This window comes from Camelus ferus, chromosome 27 (genome assembly GCF_009834535.1).
Source record: "Camelus ferus isolate YT-003-E chromosome 27, BCGSAC_Cfer_1.0, whole genome shotgun sequence".
In the NCBI taxonomy this organism is placed as follows: domain Eukaryota; kingdom Metazoa; phylum Chordata; class Mammalia; order Artiodactyla; family Camelidae; genus Camelus; species Camelus ferus.
Window position 1 is genome coordinate 11,550,077 of NC_045722.1, and position 19,298 is coordinate 11,569,374.

General features: G+C 49.0%; 1 protein-coding gene and 1 pseudogene across 1 annotated transcript in view; one reads left to right on the forward strand and one right to left on the reverse strand.

Moving 5' to 3' along the window:
• Positions 1–6,820, forward strand: part of AP3S2 (adaptor related protein complex 3 subunit sigma 2) — a 39,348-nt gene extending 32,528 nt beyond the window's left edge. Inside the window, exons 5-6 of the mRNA XM_006192579.3 lie at positions 906–1,013; positions 2,641–6,820. Of these exons, the coding sequence (XP_006192641.1) occupies positions 906–1,013; positions 2,641–2,769 (237 nt within the window). The 3' untranslated portion in view covers positions 2,770–6,820. The remainder of the gene's footprint in view (positions 1–905; positions 1,014–2,640) is intronic.
• Positions 6,821–8,405: 1,585 nt separating this feature from the next.
• On the reverse strand, positions 8,406–9,864 carry LOC102521622 (annotated as a pseudogene).
• Positions 9,865–19,298: the final 9,434 nt, after the last annotated feature.

The following is a 19,298-nucleotide window of genomic DNA, read 5'->3' on the forward strand; positions in this document are numbered from 1 at the left end:
TATTAGACCTTTTACTACTACACTTTCTCCGTAAAGTTTCCACCACCACACTGTCATCCATCCTCTAAGCCCCTAAAACCAAAGGCAGATGCTACTTAGACTTCATGAAAAGCCTTTCATTCATTCAACATGTCTGCTCCACAATAGTCTGAGATTCAGCTTTGTTGGGAAAACTTCTAGCTAGATGGAACCTGAACCCAAGTGTGAGCCTCATGACCAGAAAAGTATCCATGCTGAACCTGGTTTCTTATCTAAGCTAGAAGATATGGGATGAGGACAAGTGCAAAGGAATGGGCCTGTTTTGCCTCCAACGGAGCACAGGCTAGAGGATCTAGCATATGAAGGCCCTGGGAGATGAGATATTTCACATGGAAATGTGCTTGGATAGGGATTGTTCTGTCATAGCTGTACTGACTTAATGCTAGTCAGTGTTTATGATGGTAACACTAGTAATGAAAGCCATCATGATTTATTTAGAACTCAAGAGTGTGTGCCCGGCACCAAGCTAGGTGCATTACGCAGGTTATCTCATTCAGCCCTCACCACAGTCCTGGAAGGAAGCTGAAGCATGGAAAGGATAATTTGCCCAAGGTCACCCAGCTAACAAATAGCAGAGCTAAAGTGTAAACACAGTCTGACTTCAAATGAAGCCTGTGCCCTCAGCCACCACCACCCTGCCCTGAGTGAAAGAGATTTGTGTCTTGAAATGCCGGGATGTGGGGGAGTCCCCTGTGGTCTGACTTGAGAGGTGGGTGGTCCAGGGGGCTGAGGCATTTGTTGTGAATCAGGAGCCAGTGTCAGGTCTGACCACACACTGCTCCGGGAAAGCCCATGAGATTTTCTTTGGGGCCACACCCTACTTACTACAAAGGCCTCTACCCTTCTTATTTTTGCTTCTCCTCCAGGTACACTACATCCTTCAGGAGGTGGTGATGGGTGGGATGGTGTTGGAAACAAACATGAATGAAATTGTGGCTCAGATTGAAGCTCAGAACAGGCTGGAGAAATCTGAGGTGAGTATGCAGCAATCATTTTGCCCTGGCTGGTTAGAGAAGTCCTGGACAGAAGGAGGAATGGCTAATGTGTTGGTGTGGGTTGCTGGGGAACCTTACGAATGTTTTCTGCTTACCCTTTTTCTTCCTTGAGTCCATCAAAACTCATTGGTTTGAAGGCCAGCCCTGAAAATTAAACAGGTAAGAATAAGGCTAAAAGTGTGAATTGAAAAGCCAGATAGCACAGGAAGGCAAATAGCTTCTGGCTTGAAGGGTTATGGCCCATGTTTGTGGTTTGTAATTCCTCCTTTAAAAACCACACATTCACTGGAGGGACCCAGAATCCCCTTCTCCAGTTCCAATGTGGTTTCCTAGTTTGTGTGCCTATGAGTCCGATCTCCCAGCAGCCATTTCTCATGGTGTCTTTCAGACCTCAGAGTTGCCAATTTCCTTATTTCCAGTTAGACTTATAAAAAGCTACCGTAGAGTTTGGGCTGGGTTTGAAAATAACATACCCCAGGTCCGCCCCCACATAGTGCTGGGTTTGATACAAATGCTCACAGTAAATTCTACCTACCCTGAGGTCTCTCCATAGCCTTCATCAGCCTTACCAGGCAGTAGAGGTTACAGGCATAGACCTTCACACGTGGCAGAAATAGCAGAACAAATTACCTCTTTAATTATCTGAATGTCTTAAAGAGCTTCATCGCTTTGTGTAATGGAACTTGATCTTGCGAAACCAGGAATTCTTTCTGTGAGGACTGGCAGTCCTGCTGAAGAAGCTTTTCCAGACCGCAGCTATTGTGGCAACTTAGTTCTTTTAGAAATGCAGGCTGGGAAGCTTCCAGGAATAGTAAGTGAGTCAGAGGCAAGGGGTTTGGAAACCAGAAGAAATGGAGACTTGCTGGGCGAGGGTAGAACGGGAGTGAATCCTGAAAGTGATCAATAAGGAGAAATGGTTTTGAGAATGTCCTCGTCAGCTTCTCCCCTTCTTCACACACCAGGGCTGAGCCTGGAGCGTGAGGGCTGACCGTAGGCATCTTTCCTCTCTGTGTTGTTTCCAGACCATCTGTGTCTGTGGGTACACTCCACCTCCTACGTGTCCTTCCTCCCATCTTGTTGCCACATGACATTTCCAAAGCCGGCTCTTTTCCACCTCACATTATTAGTTGGCAGGCGGTTGTCCTAAGCTGTGACATTCCTTTTTCCCTTTGAGAATTTCCCTGTGATTACAACACTTGTCTCTAAGGGTCTTCAGTCTCTTAAGGAAAGGGTTTTATTTTGTTTCATAACCTGAAAAGTGCCCCTGATACGGAACATAACTTGGTTAAACCACCTCAGATTATTTCAGCAGGCATCTATTGAGCACCTACTATGTGCCAGGCGCTGTTGGCACTGGGGCTGTAATACTGCATAAGGCACAACCTGCCTTTAGGAGCTCAGAGTTTGGGTCCCTGTACCATGATCTCCCCCTAACCTAAAGGTTGTTTTGTTGACTACCTTTGAGGCAGTAGGAGGGAAAAATTAAAACTTGCATTTCTAGTGCTCAGTTTGGACATTTTCTAGGCCTCCTTCACTTGTTTTTTTTTTAAACATTAAACAGATGACACTGAGGGTTTGTCTCATACCCACCTTCACATCTCCTCAGGGTGGCCTTTCGGCAGCGCCCGCCCGGGCTGTGTCTGCTGTGAAGAACATCAACCTGCCAGAGATGCCTCGGAACATCAACATTGGCGATCTCAACATCAAGGTCCCCAACCTGTCCCAGTTTGTCTGAGAATGGAAGATGGCTGAACTGAGTTCTTGGAACCAGCAAAGCCAAGCCAGTCCTGCAGCAGAATCCACTCTGCGCCCTAGAGGAGTCCAGTCTCGGGCCCTGGCCCTTCTGTCCTGGAGCAGGAAGGAGTCCTGTGTCACCAGTAGCCTGTGCTCGCTCCTCACATGTGCAGCCTTGCCCTTCTCTCGTACACGTGGCCGCTGCAGATGTGAGGGGCTCCGGCTGCCTCGGTAGGGGTCAGGTGACCAAGCCATTCACCCCCTTTACCTCCCACGTGCAGCCACTCCTAGGGGTTGGGAACTGTAGTAAGAGGCCCCTCTGCTCCCAGAACTCTACCATAAGGACATTCTCTGACTCAAGTCTTCAAGCTTAGCACCATAAGGCTCCTGAGGTCCTGTAGAATTGACTTTCCTGGCAAGGTGCCGTAGCTAGAAAAGGGATGTGGTGAGTGGCAAACAAGGACAAGATTTATGAGAACCAGAATTGCCTACCTGCTCTCCTAGAATTGTCATACCCAGAAACCTTTTGTATAGCTTTCCAATCACCACCTCCTGCAGAGTGCATCCCCCCACTGCCACAGTCCCGGCTCTATCCCACAGGTGTTTATATGCAGGACACAGTCCAGTCACAAACCTGGTGCCTGCGCCCCCATTTCTGCCGATACAGAGAGCACCCCCCATAGCTAGAGGGAAGAGGCCCTGTATCTATAGAAGGCAAGACTGGCAACACGTGGAACATCTCAGAATTACAACTTCCCAGGTTTAAAATACATTCTCCTCATGAGGAGCAGACGAGTCAGCTGCTGTCTTATGAATGATGAGTCTTCTCCAAAGCCCACTGCTGTCTGTATCAGCTTCTGGAGCATGAGAGCCTCAGCTGGGATCACCCGTCCTGGACCTGACACAGAAAGGCTGGGGACACAGGCAGCATGCTGACTGAGACCTGCGGCAGTGAAGCATCTTCTCCCCAGTGTGCGAGGGATCCCTCCCTAAGCTTGCTTATGCGCATGCCCTGTTCTCCTCTGGTGACAGTCCCCCAGAGCTAGCTGTGGAAACATGTAATAAGGTATGATAAGACTTTCTTCCTGTGGTTAACTCAGAGCTGAAACTGCTCCTTGGAGTAGTGCCTCTTAGTCCTGCACTGCCTCAGAGTCCAGGTCTCAGATGCAGTGCTGAGCTACCTTGAGATTAGGGAGCTCGCTGCACCGTCACGGTCAAGTCTCCTCACCTGGGGACTTCTCGTGCCTACCAGCCCATGGCCCAAAATGTTTCCTCAAGCCTCCTGATGCTCTCGCAGAGCCCATGGGAGATGGTGCCCGACATGACCCTGTGTCAGAACCGTGTCTTTTCCCACTTTGAACACTGCTTCCCGTGGTTGCTGCCCTTTGCTCCCAGCAGCCTCTTGTCCTCACTCTTAGTGAACCTGTCCGGTAACCTCCGAGATGGGCGGTGCTGATCAGAAGGTAGGCCCTCATGTTGGCAGAGGGAAATGTAGGCAAATATATCTGATGTCGAAACCTCCGATATCATTCTTTTAAAGGGTTTAATTTTGGGGGTATTTTTCTAAGGTAGCCGGTGACAGCATAGAGTGTAAGAGCCACAGGGTCCTCCACATGCCTCCACTGAACTGGTGAGGAAACGGAACCCAGAGTGTTAAGTGTTGTATTGAGGGTCACACACCTAGAACCATTCTTCTTGAGTTAAACTTTATGGTTTATTGTATTGCTGCAGGACAGCCACATGTCCTGAATTTCCTGGGATGGTCTCTGAATGTTTTGCCTGTCGGAAACCAGTGATTCCCCAAAACTGTTGACCGGTCCTATAGACTCCAGCAGTGGGTGTCCCAACATCATCCCTTGTACTGCCTCTAAAAGTGACATAAAACTGGAGTCTGGTCTTTTATTTGGAACACTTGGTCCCTTTGGACAGGCCACAGTAATTGTTCATTAACTGCTTGAGGTTGCCTGAAAATCCAGCTAGCTTTCTTACTTGCTATCAGCAAAGCCATAAGCTTTAGTATGTTGAGGAAATCCTCACTGGCCTTTTTTTGGAAAGGGATACAAACATTGCTGCTGAAAGATGTCAGGTGTGAAAATAGGGGCTGGGTTTGAATTTGGGAGTCCTTGGCCCTGGATGGTTTATACTGAGAATTTCCTAAAATGGTACAGAACACTGGGTTTTTAGTGCTCACTGCCACTAATTAAAATCTAATATTCATCCATTATGCAGTTTCTAAGTGCCCGGTGAATGCCAGGCTCAGTTCTAGGCACTGAAGACAGACATGAGGCTCTGCCTCCTACTGTTGTCTCCACTGAGGATTTCTGAGTGCTCAGATTGAATCTGACTGGCAGCCTGAATTTGTGGAAAGTGTAGTTAGTGACTTTGTGCTATATGGAATATTTAAAGGACAATAACCCATTTCCCAAACCCAGCTGACCCCCTGCTGTCCATGTTCCAAACAGCCTATCTTCAAGCTGGTATAACAGAAATGCCATAGACCAGGTAGCTTAAATAACAAACATTTCTCACCATTCTGCAGGCCGATCCAGATCAAGGTGCCAGCAGATTTGGTGTCTAATGTGGACCCACTTCCTGGTTCATAGAGGGCCATCTTGCTCTGTCTTCATATTGTGAAGAGAAAGCTCTGAGCGCTTCATCCTCTTATAAGATCACCAATCCCACCCCGGGGGCTCATCCTAACCTAATTACCTCCCAAAGTCTCCATCTCTGACTACCATGACAATGGGAATTGGACTTATATGAATTTAGGGGGACACAGACACTCAGTCCATAAAGTGCACCTAATTACCCACCTTTCTTTTAGGCCTACTAATGGCCCTGTGCTTGTCACATTGAAGATTAAGTCAAGATGTCTCAAGTCTTCTCAGGTCCCTGTTATTCAGGCCTCTGCCACATGCAGAGCCAGCCTTTCCTCCCTACCGCCTCCACCTCCACGGAGCCAGCCTAGTGAAGCCCTCTCTGGCCCCAGGTTCATCAGAAAAGAAACCAGGGGAGTATGGCTAAAACCAGACTGCTGGCTAAACCCTGTCTTGTGAACCAGCCTTTAGTAGGGGGCTTCCTTAGTGTGATCCATGGGTTTCCAAATAGAATGCAGCAGTGATTGATGCCTGAAGATAAGAGATCAGGAGTGAGTGTGATCGCCAAGACAGAGAGCCACTAGGTAGGAGAGAGACCCAGTTGGGGGTGGGGGGTTGTTGGCTGCTCACACACATCCTGGTCTTCAGCTTCCCAAGTCTCCTACTCTGCCACCAAGAGGGTGCCCATCTCATTGTGGTCATTGTGAGCCTAGTGTCTGCATACCTGCGTATACCAGCACGTGGCCAATGCCCACAGGTTGCCGAATGACTGATTTCATGGTTAATCGTTGACCACTGGAGAACACTGGAGGGTCCCACATCTGCAGTGTTTTGGCAGCAGTTAGCAGATAGGCAGACAGGCCTCCTTTAAGGAAATGGTTCCACGGAAATGAGTAATCTTTCCCAAAAGACTGTTTAAGTTCTTTCCTATTTCAATGAATTACTGTTTTTAAAAGGAAATACATTCACATAGTTCAAAATTTAAAATAAAAGGTTGTTCAGCCAGGCTTCCATCCTGTTCCCCCAAATTTCTAAGCACCCCCATCCCTGGTAGGAACAAGTGTTTCCAATTTAAAAGATTAAGAAACAAAGCCCCTTGATTTTTATTACCAAAACTGAGTGTACCTTCCCAAAAGAGTTCTTTTCCATTCGATCTTGGCGGTTGACCTCAGCCCATTACAACCATGACGTCCTCTGTAGGGAGGAAGTGCCCCCCAGCCCACCCCGTACAAAGTGCACACCTATTTGAGCCCTCCCTGTCCTTGTTCTGCCTCCATTTTCCATGGCACTGACATACTATGTGTTTGGTTTGCAGTTATTGTCCCCACTCCTAGGAAGTACACCCATCAAGGGCAGGAGTTTTGCCTCTTGTTCAGTGCTGTGTCCCAGCTGCTAGGAATATGCCTGGTATGTATCACTCAATAAATTATCAGATCAGCAAATGGTTGAGGCAAACAGTAAGTCATTCTTACAGTAACTTGTAGCTTACACTCTCCAGGACCTCATGCTCAGTCAGCACTTTGGGAAGGAGAACCTTGGTAATGGTATTGGGAGCAGCCAGTAGGGAGGGACCAGTTGATGGCCTGTGGAGGACGGAGAGGAGAAAGGCAAAGCTGCTGACAGCGGAGCCCAAGTGACTGGAGGACCAGCAAGGGTGTTACTTGAGAGAGGAGGAAGGGTTTGAGAGGGAGAAAGCCCAGTTTGAATGTGGACATGTGAAGTTAGAGTTGCCTGAGAGTATCTGGAAGCAGATATCCACCAGCCAGCTGGGAATGTGGGAGTGGGCAGGAGAGGAAATGAGCATCCATCCCAGAGAGATGGTGGTTGAAGCCGTAGGGGTGAGTAATGTGGCCAAGGGATGAGAGGAGAGGGTTGAGGACACAGCCTGTGGGCAGAGGAAGGGAGAGGGGAGTCTCGACAGTGGAGCAACTTCAAGTTGATGGAGGACTTTCAGTGGGAAGGCTGAGAGGCCAAGGGCTGGGGACTGAGAAGAGATTACCTCTCTTAGTCTTGCTGTTGCCCCCACCAAGGAAGTGAGGGAACTTCGAAGGGGTGGTTCTAGCCTAGTGGTGGGGCAGATCTAAATTACAAGGTGGTCGTGTAAGCATGGATCACAATCCAGCTCTGTGACGTACAGAGCTTTGGGAAGGTCAGTGTCCTCATCCACAAAGGAGTACCAATAGCTCCTGCCTCGGGGGTTGTTTGAGGGATAACTGAGAATTGATGAAGACCACAAAAGACTCCATGAGCACAGGCTGCTGTCATCATTGGGGTTTTTGTAGAGGGATGGAAGCTGGAGTAGATGCAATTAGCTGGGAGACGTTTGGTGGCGCTGGGAAGGAGAGACTGCAGTCCGTAGTGCCAAGTCCTGGCAGAAGGCCTCAAAGGTGGTGCTGCGGAGGGATGATAGGGACAGTGGCTGCTGGCCTGGCCCCACATGTGGGGTCCCAGGCACATATCTAGAGGCCACCACTAGATAAAGCTGTAGAGAAAGTGGTGAAATCTCTGGAAAGTGAAGCTTCCCTTACAGTAAGGAATTTGAAGACATGGAAAAGCAAACGTGATTGGTAGGACCAGAAGTGTGGGGGACACAGCCTGGAACCCCCTTCCTCCAGAATCAGCGGGAAATGGAGAGGTCCCGCAGGCACAGTGGAAGGAATCAGCATTTAGCCAGGACCAGGGTGAGGGCCTCTGGCCAAGCAGACCTGGCCGAGAATTGGGGTCCTATAGGGACTCCATGCTTCCCATGAGAAATGGGATCTTTGGGCTTTTCCAAGAGCAAACCTTACCTTTTTGTTCAACTCTAACAGCAGCCTGACCTCCTGAGAGCACTTGGGAACAGGGATGCCTTCCCTTGCCACTTAGGACTGTGCCATGCCTTCAGGAGGTCAGGTTGAGGGTTGTCTTCTGCATCGATGAGGATGAATGCCCTTTGCAAACCCATGGGATAAAGGCACAGCTGAAGTGATAGAAAGAGGTACGGGTAAATATTAAAATTTTTTTGAGAGTTCAGCTTTTTGTTGAACATTACAAAAGTGGTTTAGTCAAAAAGCCCAAAGCCCATCTCATCAGACTCCTCAGCTTCTTCTTTCTTTGCTTCCACTTTTCTTTAGCAGGGTGGCAGTGGAGGGGGCAGGACCTCCTGCTGGGGCAGCACCAGCTGCTGGGGCAGGTCCCCCCACCCCTGCATGCAGGTGAGGCTCCCAACATTGACATTGGCCAGAACCTTTGCAAACCTGGCCAGAAGGGGTCAATATTTACACCAGCTGCTTTAATGAGGGCATTGATCTTATCCTCTGACCACCAGCACCTCATTGTCATATGGGATGAGGGCCGAGAAGATGCAGGCGAGCTCCCAGTCGGAGGCCAAGGTGCGGGCTGGTGCTGCACAGGCACTGCTGGGCACTAGTTGCCAGTTGAAGTGAGGGCCTCACCCCAACTCAACCTGAGCTTACTCAAAGGGACCAAGCACTTGGTGGCAGTTGAGAAAAGGGAGCTGGGTAAATTTTTCAAAGACGGGTCCATTGGCTCCCCAGACTCACGTGATATTCAAAATATTTACCAGTTGGTATGGCTCAGGCACTGACAGGTGAAGATTCCGAATGGGGGCTTGGGGAGGTTACTGCTGGGCCAAGATGCTTCTGCCCCCAGGCCCCTGCCTCTTCTGTGGCAACGGGGAGAAGCCAGGAGGCTGCCACACCTGGAGCTGCTGTTCGGTCCTCTGCTGGCCTGGGTAAGGGGGAGATAAAGCTTTGTTGGTTGCACCTGTGGTTTAGTGAGTCAGGCTGTCGCTTACTACTCGGGCACTGCAGTCGGAGGGACAAGGAAGCTTCTCATACCCCATCCCCAGACCCTCACAAGCTGGCAGTGAAACTGGAAGCCGAGAGACAACCACAAGCTCTGGACACACCCCCCACAGAAGGTCACCGCCTTTGCCCTGGGCGGCCTGGGTGTGAAGCTTTCCTCCAGTTGACCAGTTCTGAGTATTGGGCACTGGGTGCCCTTCCCTTGACCTCTCTCCAAGCCTCCGAGTGGCTCCTCAGCTGTCTGCAGGCCACACAAATCTTACTCTGGCAGGCATGAGGTAGCTGCAGGCCAAAGATGGCAACATGTACATCCTGGGAGGTAATCCTTTCTTGCTAGGGAAGAGCTTATCTAACTGAGGCAAGCTAGGATTTGAACTGACAATTGCTAAACCAGCTTTTCTCGAAATTCTTTTGTCTATCCGGGAGGTACAGCTGGACCTGCTTCCTCAGCACCAGTCTACGACGAGGTGGCTCCCGCTCAGATGCTGGACTGGGCACTTCGGGGTGTTTTCTGCTGAAATTCCCCCTCGTTTCTGCTGAGTTTCCCAGCCTCTACCTGCCTCCTGTCCACCAGCTGGGGTCTGGCTAGGCTCTAACCAACCCATCAGCTGTTTAAAAGTGTACGATGATGTTGCAAGATTGGAAGGAAATCCCTCAGTCCAAGGTCTGTGCCAAACAGGCAGGTGTTACCATGACGCTACCTGGATCGCGCTGGGCCTGGTGCAGGTTGGTCGCCTGCAGCGGGCCCTCCCTGGCAGGCCTCTCTCTGAGCTGCAGTGCCGGGTTTATAACCCTTTCCTGTCAGGTCCTTCACTCCCAGCCCCAGCCCAGCCCAGCCCTGCTGAGTTGCTTTGGGCTCCCGTGGCCCCAGAAAGGCCACAGACTCCAGGCCGGGCCAGGCCTTTGCCCTGGTGGTCCCCTCTGCCTGCCTTCAGGTCTTCCTCACTCCCTCAGTTCAGGAGAATCTCTGCACAAATGTTACCTTCAGAGGACTTCCCTGTCCTTCTCTATTTCTCATGTCACTTATCACCTGACATGAGTGTATGTAATGTCAACCTCTGTTTTTTCACTATTTTTTGCTGCTGTTTTGCTGTGCCTTGCACAGTGCCTGACCCACTTCAGCTGTCAGTAAATAAAATGATTGTTCATGAATGAATGAAGGAACACTTCTGCTCTTTCCCTCTCAACGTGTGTGAAACTCCACACCCACTCCAGACTTGAAGGCAGGAAGCTCTATGGGTTGGAAGTCATGGGGCCTGGCTTCTTGATTTCCTGTGTGAGCCTCTGAGTCATTTAGCTGCCAACTTCTGGTTGTAGGAATAGTGTACGAGAGCACACTTATCATCTAGGCATAGAGCCCTGAATGGATTATAAACTTGGGTTTAAATGGGTTTGAATCCTGGCTCCACCACTTGCCTGCTGTGTGGCCTTGGACAACATACCTAACCTCTCTCTGCTTCTGTCTCCTCATCTGTGAAATGGTAGTAAAACAGCTTCCTTGAATTAGTCAAGGTTCTTGGTTGCAAACAATAGAACCAACCCAGAAGCTTACTAAAATGGCTATGGGGAAGCACTCACAGGCTCAAAATGAAGGAGGGGAAGCCCAAAGCCAAGCTAACCTGGACAAAAGAGAAAAAAATCCTCCAGAACATGCCACCAGCACTGCCAACACTGAACCCCAAGGCCACAGACCCTGCTGGCCTTCCCTGAATAGACAGACTCCAGGTTAGTGCTTCTGATCAGTGAAGCTCAGGGCCAGGGACCAGGATGGCAAGCAGAGGAGGCTGGCCCCAGCATCACACAGTGGGGAGCTGGCTGAGCGAGGAAGAGATGCTGTCTACCACATCGCATGCAGAGGGTTGTCCTGAGGATTAAGAGTTAATCCAGAAGCTCATACACAGCTGGTGGGAAACCTAGCGGAATCCACTGGCATTAGTACATTGCTTATCCTATGACTCACTAATGCCAAATGAGTGTCCACCAAAAGACAGGAACAAAAATGTTAATAGCACTATGTGTAACCTCCGAAAACTGGGAACAACTAAATGCCCATCAAGAATGGAATGCATGAATAAGTAAGTACCCTGAAATACTGCACAGACGCGAGAAAGAGCAAACTAGAACTGCGCATAACAGCATGGAGAAATCTGACACAACGCGGGCGTGGGAAGCCAGGCAGAAAACAACGTAGGTTGTATGGTTTCCTGTATTTGCACTTCAAACACAGGCAAAATTGAATGTATGGTTTTAGAAGTTGGGACAGGATAGTGGGTGTCCTAGGAGGACAGAGAAGAAGAGGCAGGAGTGGGGTTCCTGGTGCGGGAATACTCACCTTACTGACCCTTTACTGAGTTCTTAATTTATGATTTTGTGTTTTTCTCCAGGCTTGTTATACTTCAATAATAACATATGGCTTTAAGAAGGGAATAAAAAGAATTTGTCCCTGGGAAGCACTGGAGATAGTGCCTGGCCCATGGGATGAGCTGAATAAATGTTAGGTCATTGTTACCATTATCCTTGTCACTCTCCCCCACTCCACCATGGCCCATCCCCCAGCACCGTCCTCCCAGGCTGGACAAGACCCACGTGTTCTCAGCCCTCACATCTGTACGGTTGAGAAGCGGTGCCGCAAGCACAGCGGGCCTGAGCATTTTTGTGTGGGTGGTGGGGAAAGACCTCCTGGATTGGCACAACTCATTCGCTCATCAAGGAATTAGCCAGTTCCTGCAGAGGCTGGGAGGCCAGCGACAGTGAGAACTGGGCCAATTAAGGACTTGCCAGTAGCTGAGGACAGGTGTAGAAACAGGTTGGGGAGGTGATGTAGAGCTGGGGCCTCAGAGGCAGGGAACAGTGTGGAGCCTCTCCTGAGGACAGCAGGAAGCCAGGGAGGGAGGGTCTGTGCCGTGTGTTTGTTGGGCATCGGTGGGGGAGGTGTATGTGTCCAGTTTGCCCTGGCTTTCGTGAGAAGAATGAATGAAAAGGGAGAAAAAAAAATTCCAGGAACCCAATTAGGAAGCCTGATCAGGTCAGGGTGGGACCGTAGAGGTGGAGAGAAGTGGAGGATTTGTGGTAAATTCTAGGGTTAGAAGTGACAGGACTTGGGGATCGTCATCCAGCACAGAGAGAAGCATGGGGAAGGGCGAGGCAGACGATGACCAGGAGCTTGGGTAGCCCCACCCATAACAGACCCTGCTCCTTCCAGCACCACAGAAGAGCAAGGTTGGGGGTGAGTGTAAGTTAGGTTTGGGGAGCAGAATGAGAAAAGACTGAGACACAGTGGGCAAAGCCTGTGAGGGAGAGGTCACGGGAGAGAAGGGAAGCCGTGTGCAGAGAGAATGCCCAGCTTACGGGGATGCTGCCCAGTTTAGGCAGCCAGCTCAGAGGAGAGGCACAGATGAGGTGCATGGGCCATGGGACGAGGGTTTCTGGGGCTCAGTGGGAAGTGGAGGAAAGGTTGACAGGGGGATGGGATGCATGCACAGAGTGGGCCATGGCCAAGATGACAGAGATGTGGGGCCTGGTGGGCTTAATTATTCTCTAAATTTCCAAATCAATGAGCCAGGCACTGGAGAATGGGAGGCCCCTGGCCCTTGGGCAGGAGAGAGCCCGGCCCAGGATGGTGGTGCATTAGGGGACAGCAGGCTGGATCATGTGTGTGGAGCCTTTGTGTGATCTCCACTCGTGGAAAGTTATCAACGATAATAGTGAATGCAGCTGTGGTAGATGCTATTACTGTTCAAAATATCTATTGCTTCTTTCTGAGAGAGCATGATGCTTCTCATGCCTTTGACATCAGGCTTGGCTACCTTACTTGCTTTGGTCAATGACCTGAGTGTGAGTGAGGTGTGCTACTTCTATGAGGAAACTTCAGGAGTCATGGTATGGTGCTACCATGTTCATTCTTATCTCTGCCAGGGGACCAGCATGTGCCAGATAAGGGCTGCTCCTTCAACCTGAGTCTTGGAGTGGAGCTGACTTGGTACAGAGCTGCAGCCAACCCATGACGGACATGTGGTGTGAGCAACAAATAAACCTTGTTGTTAGCTGCCACATTTTGGGAGCTGTTTGTTACTGCCACATAACATAGCCTCAGCTGACTGCTACAGCAACTCGTGGATTGCGAGTGCTTACTCTGCACCAGGCACTGAGCAGTTAATCCTAAAACAACTCTATGAGTGAAAGCAGTCAGACAGAAACGAGCACAGAGCATGTGATTCCATTTATATAAAATTCTAGAAAACATGAACTAATCTATAGTGACAGAAGGCAGATCAGTGGCTGCCTGGGGATTGGGTGGGAAAGAGAAAGGCAAGAGGGAGGGATTACAAAGGGACATGAGAAAACTTTTGGGATGACAGATATGTTCATTATCTTAATTGTGGAGATGGTTATATGAATATATAGAAGTCAGAACATACATACTTTAAATATGTACAGTTTATTGTATGTTAAGTAGACCTCAATAAACTGTTTCTAAAGGAGACCCAACTATTAGACTAGAATTCTAATAAAATTCTTATTATTTTACAGATGAGGAAAATGAGGCTCGTTGGGATTAAATTACTTGCTGAGAGTCACTCAGCTATTAAAGGTTGGATCCAGAATCTGAACCAAGTGTGCTTGAATTCAAAACCTGTGTCTTTTAACCATGAAGGAGTCTGAGTGGCAGGCCAAGTGTCCAGGGGTAAGGGTCCCGAGGCTTGAATGTGGGCTTCACAAGGAGCCCCAGAGGCAGCTCCTGCTGAAATGCAGCATTCCCCAAGAGTCACCACTGGGGGAAGAGGAGGTGGGCAGATGCTAGGCCTCACAGTTTTCAGAGCAGCCCCATGTCCCCTGGAAGAGAGGGCACAGCATGGCAGCAGTGGGCTTCTGGAGCCCCCTTGTACCCACTTGGGAGAGCTGACTTAAAATTTCAGGAATGTCATGAAACAGTTGTTAAACATAGCCATTATTAAAAATTATATATGTTTACAATTAAATAAAACATGTTAAAAACAAAGGTAATAATAGTCAGAACTTACTTCCTCCTAATCATGTTCCCACTGCCTGGCTGGTATTTACGCTCCTGGCGGTTCTGCACACACACTTCGTGTTTGTCAGGTGGAGGCGGTCTCTTCTCAATTCCACCTCTTCCGGCAGCTTGAATTCAGACTGGTGGGATTATTTACACCATGGAGATGGGAAAAACACTAAATCAGGGCTAACCCCTCATGTCCACCCACTGCGGGTTGTTAAGCATTTAATCATCGTATTACTGAACCCTAGGGTCTTGGGCAGGAGGCTCAGGTCTGGGTCTGAAGGAAGAGGCAAGTACAGACAGCTGGAGGCCCAGGGCTGCCTGAAATGATGGTGATGAAAAGGCTAGCATGCCTTGAGCCCTGCTGCCTGACAAATCTTTTGTGTATTCCCTCACTTAATCCGCACCACAACCCTGTGAGGTAAAGAGCTATTACTATCTGCAGATGAGGAAACAGAATTACTTGCCCAGAGTTACTCAGCTAATTAAGTGTCCCAGCCAGGGTACAAAGCTTGACCCTTAACTGCTGCTGTCCACACAGCCCCGCCCCATGAAGGTGCCAGTGTTGGACACAGGGTCTGGCCTAACTCTTTCCTGAAACCTCCAGCCAGGCGCAGGCCCCAGGTCCCCCAGGAGCCTGAAGTCGGCTTCAGCGACCACTCAGCCCACGGCCCCACTTCTCCTGTGGCAGCCTGTCATGGGGGCTACGGTTTGTGCAGAGCTGAGTACCAGGGAGAGGCCAAGGGCAGGCTGACCTCGTTCCAAAACAGCCTGGGCCTCTCAGGAGCCCTGGAGCACTAGGGGCCAAGCAGGGCTGGTGGAGGCCCCGTGCCTCCTGAGGGCTCTGGAGAAAAGAAATTCCAGGATGCCACAGCCTGAGGGGCCTCGCAGATCCTCCTTCCAGATTGTCCTCTTCATGGATGAGGAAGTGGAGAGGTCCCAGGGAATGAGAAAGAGCTGACTGTCCAGAGTCTGGGGTTTCAGAGAAGGGAGTTCTGGAAATGGTCTCAGGCTGCCAGAGCAAGAGAAGGAAGCCCTGGGAGGCCAGACATGTTGGAGCAGGTCTTCGAGGTGCCACGAAGGTGGGGCCCTCTGGGTGGGTGGAAATCATGCCTGTGATTTTCTCTCTGATGCTGGAGGTAGGGGAGGCTGCAGGACAGGATTGGGGGTGAGGTGGGTGTGCTTCAGGTGAGCCACATGGGGAGTGGGCTGAGGCTGGGGTGGAAGAGGCTGAGGCGGCTGAGGAGGGCCCCAGGGCCCTGCTGAGTGTAGTGGGTTGAATGGTGTCCCCTCAAAAGACATGTCCAAGTCCTAATCCCTGGAACCTGTGAATGTGACCTTATTTGGAAAAAGCATGTTTGATGTATTTAAGTTAAGGGTCTGGAGATGAGATCATGGATTATGCAATGACAAGTGTCCTTATAGGAGATACACAGAGGTGAAGGCCATGTGACCCCTATGCAGAGATTGGAGTGATGCAGCTACAAGCCAGGGACCACCTGGAGCCACCAGAGGCTGGAAGAGCCACTGAAGGCTCCTCCACCAGAGACTTTGGAGGGACTGTGGCCCTGCTGACACTGTCATTTCAGACTGGTGACTCCCAGACCGGTAAGAGAATACATTTCTGTTGTTTTCAGCTACCTGGTTTGTAGAAATATATTACTGAAGCCCTAGGAAACCTGTTAATGGGGGTGAAAATGGGCATGTTACAGAGATTCCTCCACTGCATGGGGCAGCGCTGGGAGGGAAAGGAGGAGACTGGCAGGTAGGGGAACGGAGGGAGAGCAGGGAGCACGGTGGGCAGAAGGAAGACCTGCAGAGGGGGGCAGACAGAAAAGACTGTGGGTGGGTGAGTAGGAGGTGAGGCTTGGAGCTCTCAGATGTGTGGAGGAGCCAGGGTCCGTGACGGAGCTCAGGAGAAGGGCACTTTCAGGAGATGGCAGGGCCTAGGAAGAGATGTGGGAGGGGTAGCTGAGGAGACAGCCCCTAGAGCTGAGAATTTCTGGAGAAAGAGGCTGATATGCCCAGGGAGAGGCAAGGCCAGAAGAGGCATGGGCCGTGCCAAGTGGGTCAAAGATGGACACTGCATAGATATCATCCACGGAGGTATCAATACTGAGAGCGCCTTTGGGTAAACATCATGCACCCTAGCTCTTATAGAAGTCTATAAGGGGTTATTCCCATTTCACAGACAAAGAAGTTGAAGACTTGGGGGGTAAGTAATCCTCCAAGGTAGTTGCCCAGCCTGTAGGAGTCGGACCCTGACCAGAACTACATGTCCGCCTGTAAAGCTAGCGTCCTTCTGAGCATCCTATCCTGCCCACGGGATGCTCCCAGGGCAGCCTGTGGGTGGGAGGGGTGCAGAGGGAGCACCAGGATGGGAGCCCGCCCAGGGGAGCAGGGCTTACTCTGCCTTCCTGCCCTGACTGGCCTGTCCCTCTCTCTTACCCAGCCTCAGGGACCTCTGTCCTCCTGCTAGGCTTCTAGTCCATTCTGTCCCTTCCACGCCTGGGACCCCACTGGGCCCAGCTTCACATCAACAACAGACTCTTTCCCACTTCCGGCCTCACCAAGACAGTTTGCTCTAAAAGCTGTTCTTTGTCTTTTTTTTTTTTTTTCCAAAAAATGTGTTTTTGATCAGTTTTATTGTAAAACCCAGACTGAATTCTTTTTTTTATTTCTTTTTTTTAACTGAAGTATACTTGATTTACAATATTGTGTTAATTTATGGTGTACAGCATAGTGATTCAGTTATACATATATATATAATTCCTTTCCATATTTTTTTATTGAAATGTAGTTGATTTACAATGTTCAGGTGTACAGCAAAGTGACTCAGCTACACATATACATACACATTTTTTTTCAGATTCCCTTCCATTGTATGTTATTACAAGAAATTGAATATAGTTCCCTATGCTATACAGTAGGTCCTTGTTGTTTATCTGTTTTATATATAGTACTGTGTATCTCTTAATCCCAAACTCCTAGTTTATTCTCCCCCTGCCCTTTCCCCTTTGGTAACCATTGTTTGTTTTCTATGTCCAAGAGTCTATTTTTGGCCAAGCTGAATTCTTGAAAACAACAACAATGAGAAAAAAGGAAAAAAAAATCTCAGCTCCAGGAAGTGCTGACTCCAGCACCGAGCAGCAGCTCTGGTTCTCTTCCCTCTCTCCCCCAAAACCCTCCCTCTGCCCACCCACGTGAAATTCTGGGTATCAAGCCTCCTAAATATTCCCTAACTGCTGGTTCTTTGAAGCCCCTCAGTCTCTGCCTGCTGGTTAGATCCTTTGACTCTGGAGAGCCTCTACCCCTCCCAGTGGCTCTCCCAGCCTCCCACCTGACTCCCCTTCAAGCTGGTCCCCACATGATCCCCAGAGGCTCACTGTAAAAGACAAATCTGACTTCATCATTGTCCTTTGCTCAGATTTCATAGAGTCTAAACTCCTTAATATGGCTTCAAGTCTCCAATGTCCAGTCCCTGCCCCCACCAGCCTCGCACTCCTCCAGGCACCTGCCCCACTGCCTTCACATATGCTGGGTCCCTCTGCTTGGGACACCCTTCACCTGTCCGTCAGGATAATCCAACTCAATCCTCAAGACTCAACTCAAATAGTTCCCTCTTTTATTGGCCCTCTCTTGCCCTCCCCAGGCAGAGTGGCCCTCCTCCCCACTGTCATGACAATTGTGTGAAACTTGGCTCATTCATTCACCTGAAATGTGTCAAGTCCCTTGCTAGGAACTGGGGCACAGCAGAAAACAGTACAGACCCAGCCCCTGCTCCACGGACATTATAATTATCTTTGCTGCTTTTGCCCAGGTAGTCCATGAGTCCTCCAGGACGGGTACCACCTGCCTGCACAGAGCTGAGCTTGGTACCCACAGGAAGTGTGTGCTCCTTAAGTGTTTCTTGACTGACTGATCGACCAGATGAGTATGTGAATAAACTTAACCCTTTCCATCTCCCCCTTTCAAATGCTTTTTATCTCCTTTTCTTTTAAAAATAGTATTTTAATGGTTTTGGTGGTGGTGCTGGTTGCTCCAAAAGTAGTACAGCAATTCAAAGAATACACAGGTGTACGAGTTAAAAATGGTAGTCCCACCCTCCCCTGCTCCCCCATCTCCTACTTCAAGTCTCCTTCACTGAAGTCAATTAGGTTAATCATTTGGCAGGTGCATTTTCACCAGCCCAACACTCATAACACTCTACAAGTCTACATGTTCCAAGAGAGTTCTTATGAAGATGGGACCATAGTTAATATGTTACTTTGGCACTTGCTTTTTTAACTTAAAAATATGCCAGGGACATCATTCCAAGGTAATATAAACAGAGTTAACTCCCATCTCTCTAACTGCTGTGTAATGTTTCCTGTGGCTGTTTAATACTTTGTTTAAATGAGGCTCTATGGATGCTTTGGCCTTTTTTCCCCTCTATAACAAGGAATAATGCAATAAACTTCCTCTTACACATCTTTAAGTTCTAGTTGGGTTCCCCCTGGGTTTAGGATAGCAGGGTTACTGGGTCAAAGAGGATGTGCATTTAAATTTGTGATAGGTCTTGCCATCTTACTTTCTCAAGCAGTCAGAGCACTTCACAAGAGCTCCAGGAGCATAGGGAAACATGAGTTCCCCACACCTTGGCCAGCTCTAGGTGTTACTAATAGTCAAAATCTTTGCCAATATCATGGGCAAAAGTTGCATTGTTTTGAAATTGTGTTTCCTGAATACAAGTAAGGTAGAACAACTTTTCATGTGATGATTGTCCATTTTTATTTCCTCTTCCTTGAGTTTTTGCCAGTTTTCAATTGTGACATCTTTATTTTTAAAAGTTACCTTGCAGGAACTTTTTGAACATTATTGACATTAATCCTTTGTTGTACGTTTTGCAAATTTTATAGTCTGGTGTAATAGTTGTCTTTTGCTATACAGAAGTTTGCATATACTTAAATGACTTTTAACTCTTTATTACAGAAATTTGTAAGAATACTCAAAGGTAATGAGAACAATATAATGAACTCCCAACATTCCCACTTCTGAGCTCCAACAGTGATCAAGATAAGGCTAATTTTCCTCCTAGTATGAAGTTTTCCTTTTGACATTGCTTATAGTG